Source organism: Gekko japonicus, unplaced genomic scaffold (genome assembly GCF_001447785.1).
Source record: "Gekko japonicus isolate JY-2015 unplaced genomic scaffold, Gekko_japonicus_V1.1 scaffold512, whole genome shotgun sequence".
Taxonomy (NCBI): Eukaryota; Metazoa; Chordata; class Lepidosauria; order Squamata; family Gekkonidae; genus Gekko; species Gekko japonicus.
This window is the reverse complement of record NW_015170289.1, coordinates 745,316-755,204: the sequence shown is the minus strand read 5'-3', so window position 1 is coordinate 755,204 and position 9,889 is coordinate 745,316. Positions and strand designations below refer to the sequence as shown.

General features: G+C 41.9%; 1 protein-coding gene across 1 annotated transcript in view; it reads right to left on the bottom strand.

The window, feature by feature from the left end:
• LOC107116028 (protein eyes shut homolog) overlaps positions 1-9,889 on the bottom strand; it is a 300,578-nt gene that overhangs the window by 51,927 nt on the left and 238,762 nt on the right. Inside the window, 1 exon segment of the mRNA XM_015417875.1 lies at positions 4,850-5,032. Coding sequence (XP_015273361.1) covers positions 4,850-5,032 — 183 coding nt within the window.

The window sequence follows — 9,889 nt, the reverse complement described above, 5'->3', positions numbered from 1 at the left end:
GGTCCTCTTTTCGCGGCGGATCGGTAGGCCCCTCTGGTGTGTGGCATGCTTGGCACGGTCCTGGCTCTGTCCTTTACGGCTCCGCCCGCCTGTGCCGCCACGCTCGCACGTCGTCCTGGCTCCGCCTTCTCCGCCGCCGTCAGGTTCGCCACTGATGTATCCCGGACGCCATTTTTCCGCTCGCTGCCGCCGCCGCCGTTCGCCGAGACCGGCCCTCCAACGACCCCCAGAGTGGGGGGGGGGGTGCCCCCTACCTTCTAAGGTAGGTTCCCGATTTATCTACTCGCGCTTTAGTTGGTTAAGTGCGCTTTCGAACCGCTGGGTTGGCGGGAGCTGGGACAAAGGGCCAGGTGCTCATTCTGGCCACGGTGGGTATCGAACTGCTATACAGTTCGTAGATGTTATTACAGCAGGTGTTTAACCACCTGCACCACCGCTCCCTTTATACCATCTCCTCCCGTGAGCTCTCATTTTTGATATATAATCTCCAGGTGAGGGCTGGAGATCACTCAGAATTACAACTGCTCTCCAGATGGCAGAGATGTTCCCCTGGAGAAAATGGTGGACTCTGTGTTATTATACCATGCTTAGGTTGCCACTGCAAATTGATGCTAAGTGCCCAAGGCCAGGGCACTCTCCCAGAGCCTCTTTCCAGAGCTCGTTGTATTTATTTCCACAAGAGGCCTTATTCCTAGTAATAATATAAAGCAGTCTTTCAGAGATTGAAATCTATTGTATTTCCAGACCCTAACAATTATGGTAGTACTCATTTCCATGAAGATATCCATCAGATATGAGAGTCAACGTCATGAGCATACAGACATACAGAGCATACAGGAATTTCAAGACCTTGAGCCACTCAGTGATTTGATGTTATTACCTGATTTAAGATAAAATTGTGTCAAGAAAAGTTCTTGGAAGCCTGAATCTCCAAAACATTAATTGCATGAGAATTTGACCCATTTCAACCAAACAATATACAGGAACATTCTTGATTCAGAAATATCAGTTGCACTTAACAATGATGTTTTAGGGAACATAGAACATACAGGTTTATTAGTTATAAGTAGATGAAATGCAGAAAATATTAAATAAGTGTTGAGGAAATATAAGTGGTTGTTTTTTTAAAAAAAGAAAACATTTCTATTGATTTGGTCAATTTAAATGTAATGTACTTGTCTTACACTGTTTCTATTTTTCAACTCCTCATAAAGAGAACTAGTATAGCACTGTTATTTTTTTAAAAACCACTTCTTTACTAAATTATCTTAAAGCCATTGAAGTCAATAGGCTTACAAGAACATAACTCTATTTAGGATTACTCTGTTAATGCCACACAGTGCAAAGGAAACAACTTCCTCATTTTTCCCTGTTCCATCTAGCTTGTGTTCTAATGCCCTCTGGTGGCTGACTGCAGATTTTGCTGTGTGGAAAATGTTTAAATTCTCAGCTCAGAGTTCTATACAACCCCCTTTCAATGGCAACAGTATAATATCTTGCCTGCATGAAACAGACTGGGAATGAGGAATGCTGCAAGGGTAAATTGGGCTGCTGACAGTCCTCCATTTCCACCCAAATCCAACTAACTTTGTGCTCCTGACCAGGAAGCAGGGAGCAGAATAGCTTGTATCCCGCATAGAATTTCTGTGGGCCCAAGGATCTGGGGGTGATTTTCACCAATACCCCTCCTTCCCACATGAAACCTCTGATTTCCCTGTCCCGCAACAGCAGCATTTCAGGGGTGTTTGGGGCTGCTGTGAGGGGGGAATCTGTGACCCACCCCATGCCTGTGGAAATTCTAGGTGGAACCCAAGCTTTACAAGTCTAAAATATATAATACAAGTAAGGGACCTGCAAAGACTCGTAGGGTGGATCTTATTTATCCCTCCCCCACTATTTCTTCTTTCCCTTCCCTGAAAGCCCTCATAGCTTCTCTGCCTTTCCTGCTTCCTTCTCTTCTTCCCACCCACCAGCCTACTTATTTTTATCTGTTCCTATATCTTCAGCTTTTCCTCCTTTCCTCCTCCTAACAGCCTCTAACTAGGAAAACTATGGCCCAATAGCACTGGGTCAGCTACCAGGTGCATGTGTCAGAATCAGACCCTTGCCTTGTCGTTGGGTCAGTATACGTGCATGTCTGAATCTCTGATGTACATTGCTTTGCTCTGCTGAATGTTATCATTATTGCTTTTGTGGTGTATTCAAGTTAATGGGAAACTGTGTTTGTACTCAATCATTGAAACACCATGTAAAGCTTCATCCTGGGCAAGGATCCTAATCTTGCAATCCCTATCGGTAGCCCAGGAGCTGCCGACCAATCACCTACCATCAAGTTCCCTGAGAGGGAACATCTGTGATTGGACATTATTGTTACAATCCTATTGGTTGTTATGTACAGTAAGGCATGGCTACATTAGCCCGGGAGAGTTTGAAAGAAGCACAACTGCAGTGCTAAAGTTGTTCTGGTTGTTCTGTTCTAGTTGTGTTACATGTTGCTCAATAAAGCTGAATCACTTGCTGAAATCTGACTCTGACTCTTTGTTAAGTAGTCGACTTAACAGCTTTAGCCATTTCCACCCCGCTTGTAGTTCCCAAGCCTCATGTAGCACCTGCTAGCTTGGTTTCAATCTGTCAGCAAGGATCCTCCTCTGACATTCCTGAGAAGGAGAGATTGAGACAGGCCTGTGTGAACGTAGATAGCTGTGCTTGTGTAATACTGTAAAGTGGAACCTCCCCTGTGAAGGCTATGGGAAATTTTTTGCTATTCTCATTTCTCATGGCCTCAGGAGAGTATCATTTGATAAACATTCTCACCAAGTTAATTGAACTGTATTAACCTGCCTAATTAATATGTAATCATGACGTGTGTATGGAGGCTGGATCAAAAGTCTTGTAGTTCCTAATTCTGTAATGTCCCTCAGTTCTGTCAAAGAGTTTGACTTGTCTGCAACTTAACTGACTTTCTATAATAAAGCCAATCAAATGACTTATTGTGTCTGAGAGTTACTGCCCTGTCTGACAGCATGGTGGAATTTGTTCTGGCAATTCCTAGAGGTATGTGACATAACATCCAGGTTTTCTTTATGATGCCATGCTGTGTGCAATATCAGCATTTCTCCCCTCCCACCTCCTCTTGGACAGATGGCAGGAAACAATGGTTACTGGCAGGAGGCTAATTAATAGGAAACAGAGAGTGAGTATAAATGGGAAATTCTCTCAGTGGAGGGTGGTAAGCAGTGGGGTACCGCAGGGATCAGTACTGGGTCCGAAGCTTTTTAACTTGTTCATTAATGATTTGGAGTTGGGAATAAGCAGTGAAGTGGCTAAATTTGCCGATAATATGAAATTGTTCAGGGTGGTGAAAACTAGTGAGGATTGTGAGGCACTCCAAAGGGATCTGTCGAGGATGGGCAAGTGGGCGTCAATGTGGCAAATGGGGTTCAAAGTGGCCAAGTGCAAGGTGATGCACATTAGAGCCAAAAATCCTAATGATAAATACACGTTGATTGGCAGAGACTGACCAAGAGAGACATCTTGGTGGGAACAAGACGAACATGGTGGGCCTTTGATAGCAGCAAACCATATTCTCCATTACCGAGAAGAGTGAGTGTCACGTACTGCAGAAATCTAATCTGCATTAGAATCTGTTTCCTGTGGAAAAAGCCAAGGGTCATCAGCACAACAAAGGAGATGTCTTGAAGTTGAGATGCACCACAAGAGAATTCCAGGAGATAGCAATAAAGTTTCAAATGTCGTTACACCCACAGTAACCAGCCCCTTGCTACATGCAGCCAATAGGGAGAAGTTAGAGGATGGATCTGGTATATCAGGTGAGATTACGAGCAGGCAAGCACCTCCCTCTTGGTTTTTACTATATAGCGAAAAGCACACTTTCTGTCTGGTCTCTTTGACTTGCCTTGCCTTGCATTGCCTTGCTCCCTGCCTTTGCCATGCTGCTAGAGAGAGAGAGAGAGAGAGAGAGAGAGAGAGAGAAAGCTGAATAAGGCATAGGGCAGAAGCCTTGCTTTGCTTTCTGCTGGTATGCTGAGCTATGCTTAGCTGAACAAAGCAGATAGCTGAAGCCTTGTTTTAAAGGTGGGAACCAGCCTCATTCCACTAACTACCATGCTGCTGCTAGAGAGAGAGACAGAGCTTCGGCTGCTTCTGATGTGGGTCGGCTGGCCATGCATCATAAACCCCCCAATCTTTCCTTAAAATGAAGCTCTATATTGGATATCTCTAAAATGCGCAATTAGAGATATCCAGACCACATCAGCCACATGTTCTGGAGACGTGGAGCGAGAGCACCAAACCCCAGGGATGCTTCCCTTCCCCTTCCAATCAATACCTGCAACAGACCTGGACTTCCAGAATGGGTGAGCATACAATCTTTCAGCCTCATCCCTATTTCTAAGTAACTAAAGTAACTATTTTTGTATTTCTTTCTATAATACTAAAGGAACTTGTATGATTGTGCGTGTGATTCTGTTATTGTATGTATGTGAGCCAAATATTATTACTCAGTAAAAACAACAACTTGATTTCAAGATACAAGCCTTGTCTCCATTTATAACTGGGAAGTTCTTCATGGGAGAATTTGACTCCTGTATAAACAGGCTAAAAGACCACCAAACATTTATTTATCTTGCCTTTGCTGTAGATAAAGCAATCAGGCTAACAATGGGCCTTTGGCCTGATCCAACATTGGCTTCTCTTATGTTCTTATGTAACCATAAGAAAGCTCTGTAGATAAATGTGCATTTTTTCTCACAAAAACATAGCAAACCATATCATTTTTAAAAAGTCCTTATTTTCCTGGTCTTTTCTATATGCAGCCTAATGAACTTACCTTGGCCCTTCTGCCCAGTGAAAAATATCAGGTTATCTTGAAGTGATGAATTGTCATTCACCAACCGAAATCTCAGATGGAATTTGTAGTAGAGGCTGATATTTGGAATTGCTGAATAAGCTAGGAATGAAGTATAGCCAAAGGCATCTGTACCACTGAAGCTAGGAGAAGTAATATTAATAGCTGTTGGGAAAAAAGAGGACATTCGGTACTTGGGCAAATGAAACAGAAAAGAATGCATTAATGCTTACATTTAAAATACTCTTTCTAATTAATAAGAAAACTGTGATTTTAATTAGGTAATTAGTTGAGAATATGAAAAATATTATATCATCACAATGACGAAATTTTCCCTTCCCTGACCTCTGTGTCAAAGCTGGTAGTTTCTTGCTTTTTTGTGGGGTGTGTTTGTGGGTGATTAGTACTCATGTTGCACAGTTTCAGCCTCTTCACAAACCAGGTGGGCAGAACTGTATTCATTGAATTTTGACAGCCCTTTTGAAAAGTTTTTCACATGTGCTTTAAATGAAGATCCAACTTACAGATAAGTGAAAGCAAGGGTGGATTTAAACCAGAAATTTAAAAACTCGTCCCAACATGGGAGACCAAATGGGAGACCATTTAATTTATTTATTATTGTGTTTGTAAATCGACTATCCCTTGTGGTTGAAGGCTGTAAACCAATATATTATGCCATAAAATCTATTTAAAAATTAAAACATATCTGTACATCAATAATATACAACCGCATACCGAGGGGGTGATTTCTAGATGTAGTCTCTCTTTATACAAATATCCCACAGAACAAGGCTCGATCTTTTGTATGAAGTGTTTGACAGGAGGGAGCATCACTCCAGTCCACCTTCATCCCTTCTGTGCCAGACTGCTGGATTATGTTTGAAGAAAGACTTTTTTCAGTTTCAAAGATAATTTTTCTGGCAAATCTCTGGCACAGCTATGGGATGTAAATTTGCTCCAGAGTTGGCCAACTTAGTTATGGATAATTTTGAAAACAACTATATTCTCCAGGATAACAATATTTATAGAGAATATATTGTTCTCTACAAAAGATTCTTGGATGACATCTTTATTATTTGGAAAGGGACTAAAGAATTCCTTACCAGTTTTGGCTACTTCATTAACAGCATACACAACACAATCAAATTTGACATGACCGTTGATAAATCCAAACTGATGTTTTTAGATGTGTACAGAAAACCAATGGATGCAAATTGCTTTTTAGCAGGGACAGTTTCCATCCATTCCTCTAAAAAAGAATGTGCCATATTCCCGACTCCTTAGGTTAAGAAGGAATTGTAGCCTGGATACAGATTTTCAAGCCCAGATATTGATGGGTCAATTCTCAGATAGAGGGTATTCATGAAGAATCCTAAAACAAGTATTTTTCAAGGGGGAAAAAATCCCCAGATTATTTTCATCAATACCTGACATTAGGAAACAGGATGGTTACTCCCTTGACCTATAATAGCACTTACAAACAAGTTCCGGAAGTTATAGAAAAATATTTGTATCTCCAATCTGATACTCCAAGGTATAAATTTCCTCCTCTGTTCAGCTTTGAACAATCCATGAATATGTTGGTTAGAAGCAGATTACGATAATTCACTACAGACAACACCACAGTTGAGCAGAGGAAAATGCCCAAAGGTTTTTTTTTCCCTTGTGAGCATTGCTCTGTTATGTCCTCTGAACTGTAACAAGAACTTTCCAGAATTAATCTAAAAACAGAACCTTTTACATAAACTCATTTGTGAATTGTAATTCATGGGATGTATTTTATATTATCCATTGCCTCTGTGGCTTAATGTATGTAGGTCTGACAATCAAATCTTCAAGAGTTATATCTGTGAGCACAAAAGCTGTATTAGAATGAAAACACAGCAGGGTCCACTTGTTAAACATTTTTTGACCTTCAGAGTTCTGATAAGCAGCTGAAATTCGGGATAGTGGAATGCCTGCTTGCTTTTTCTTTCAAGTATACAGACTCCCAAGGAAAAGAGAGATGTTTTGGATCATTAATTTGCAGACATTAACATCATAAGGACTGAATGAGTCTATTGATTGGATGTATGTACAGTGAAGTATGATTATTCTGTAAATTCCTCTTTCTGAATATTTTTGTACTTCTGGCCTTTTGCTTCTCCCCCCTCGCCCTTGCTGCTCAGGTCCTTTTGCATTGTCTTCAGTCTTCGCCTACATATTATGCCTGAGTTCATCACTTTTGGTATTTTGTCAGATTGCTGGTTGATGTACAACACAACACAAGGATATGAACTGCCAAAATTAGGTTGGTAAGACATTTCATTTATTTATTAGATGTTTTCATTAAGATTATTTTGTTAGTACAACTAATATATGAAATTAATACTATTGTTTGTTTGGAGTTTGGTGGGGTTTTTGCGGTTTTAGATATAATTTACAATCATATGTTTTTATGTGTAGTTCCTAATTTTGGGTGTATTTGACCTTCCAGGTTCCCCAAAGAACTGACATAAGCTACATGAAAAGGAACAATACAGGTTTATTTACATCTTGTTAATTGTTTCTATGACTAAATATGGTAAATGCTGCTTTGCATTATTTTATGCTAGAAACATTCAGATTTCATGGCATGTCTGTAATAAAATATTGCATGCAAAAAATCTTATATTTAATAGTTAAGTGTGGGACCATCTGTGGATACTTAAATTAGTGGATCATGGCTACACTGACACAGCACAGATACTTCTGAAAATTTGGGGGATCCACCCAGGTTTGCAGAAAAATATGAAAACCTTAAAAAATTACATGTGGGAGGTTTAAATCCCCCCAAAATAAAGAGTGTTGTCTGTGTACATGCAGACAATGGATTTAATTTCTGTGTCCCTGGCTCAGTCTGGGAGCTGCTGTGGCTCTGGCAGCAGCAGCATACTCCAGGAGCCACTTCAGGACTGGCAGTGGTGTCAGTGGAGTTTGTGAGCCACTCAGGGCTTGGCAGTGGTAGTGACACAGTACAAAAGCCACTCTGGGCCCAGTGGTGGCCTAGTCTGGGACCCATCTGCAGTAGGGATGTGCATGCACCTATATCTGAGCCGGAAAATAGCTAAATATATATTTGAGTATTTTTTCAGCTATCCAAAAGAGTCAAGCCCCCAAAATCTCGAAAATATTTAGGATCTTTTTTGGATCACCAGATAAGCAAAGTTAAAGGGCATTTATAGAGATCACAGTCCCATCAGACCCCTGGATTCCCCCAGATGGATTTTTCACTATACTTTATGGGGACCATTGACTATAACGGTCCCCATAGAGTAAAATGGGGCCAAATAAAATTGGATTTCAGCACACAACACACAACACACAACACACCTTTATTGGCATAACAACAGCAGCAGCCTTAGGTACAGAGGTGGTAGGCACACAAAATAGTTAATTCACTATCCCTTCTGCCAAAAAAGATCTTCTCCTCCTATTCTCCTCCTATATGCTCTGTAAAGGAAGTTTGACACCTCTTCGATGGTATCATCCCTGTTTGAGGCTAGAAGGTTCATTATTTTACTTTCCTCAGATTTGCCCTCCAGGGTTTGCAGTATAGGGCCGAGGTGATAAGCACGCAAATCCTGGTAAAATCTACAAGTCAGAAGTACATGGTCCATTCCTTCAATTCCTTTAGCTCACAAGGACATAACCTACCCGGGAATGGTATTTTTTTAAAATCTCCCATATAACACAGCTGAGGGGAGCACATTAAAATGGGCCAGCATGAATACCCTTCTAATATAGGGATCAATAAGACAGGAAAAATACTCTGGCAGCGGCCCATTAAGAGAAATCCACCAATGAATGGGAGAGCAATGACCAGTAGCAAGGATTCTAAGTTCTTGCATTTCTATGGCTGCGGTCACACAGGCGGGAAACTGCGGGGAGGGAGCGTGGCTATTTGCACCAGGGCAACATACCTCGCGGCAGCGGGATCAGACGTCCCGGCGAGGTCCCATGGATTAGGTGGAGGTGCCGATCACACGAGCATCCGCACCTCCAGCAAGAGCCGATGGGAAGGGGACGGAAAGAGCTGCCCCCTCTGGGAGGGCCGTGCACAGCCCACCCTGGGCAGGGTCCAAAAGCCAAAAGCGTACTTCTCCAAAAGAAGGATCAAATCATCCATGCTGAGCCCCATCAGTGTAATTTTCCCTTCAACAAATTAGATTTCTGAAAAATCCCAAATCCAAATACCATACCTGGTGGAACGAGCTCCCGGAAGATACTAGGGCCCTGTGGGACCTTTTACAGTTCCGGAGGGCCTGTAAAACAGAGCTCTTACACCCAGCCTTTAGTTAAGGAGCCACATCCAACAACTAAGACCCTGTGCCCAGTGCCACCATCAATAGCCCAAGCTTTGCCAAAATGTAATAACAACCGCTGACTGTATTTTTTAGTATGCCTGTTGCTATTACTACCTCACCATCACCGTATAAACTGATACTAGCACTTTAAGTCTTGTTTTTATAGCTATATTTATCATTGTTGTTTTACTTGTCAAATTTTATGTAAGCCTGCCCTGAGCCTGCCCTGGCGGGGAGGAGAGGATATAAATCAAATAAATAAATATGAGTATTGGGATTCTGGAATATTGGAAAATACTGATTTGGGGGGGTTTTTTCAATATCCCTGAACCCCAAAATAGTGGGGGTTTTGCACAGACCTTATCTGCAGAGGCTGGAGCTGGGTCAGCAATGGGGGTCATGGCAGGGAACCATTTCTGGACTCAGTGGGCAAGTGGCGGGGGGAGTACTGTATGAGATTCCCCCTGCAAGTCTCCCAGGCTTCCACAGGTATTATATCATTTGGGTCAAGAGCACCAAGGACTAAGACAGTCATCTGATCAACCATAGCTTCTTCCAAGACACCACCAGGAGGCGAAACGACCTCTCCTCCAAACATTTGTTATGGTAATTGTTTCATCCTTTGCAATTTTTAAAATCATTCTTCAAGTCTCTGTTTTTCTTACGTCGCACAGTCGAGTCCAACTGTTCCGAGTCC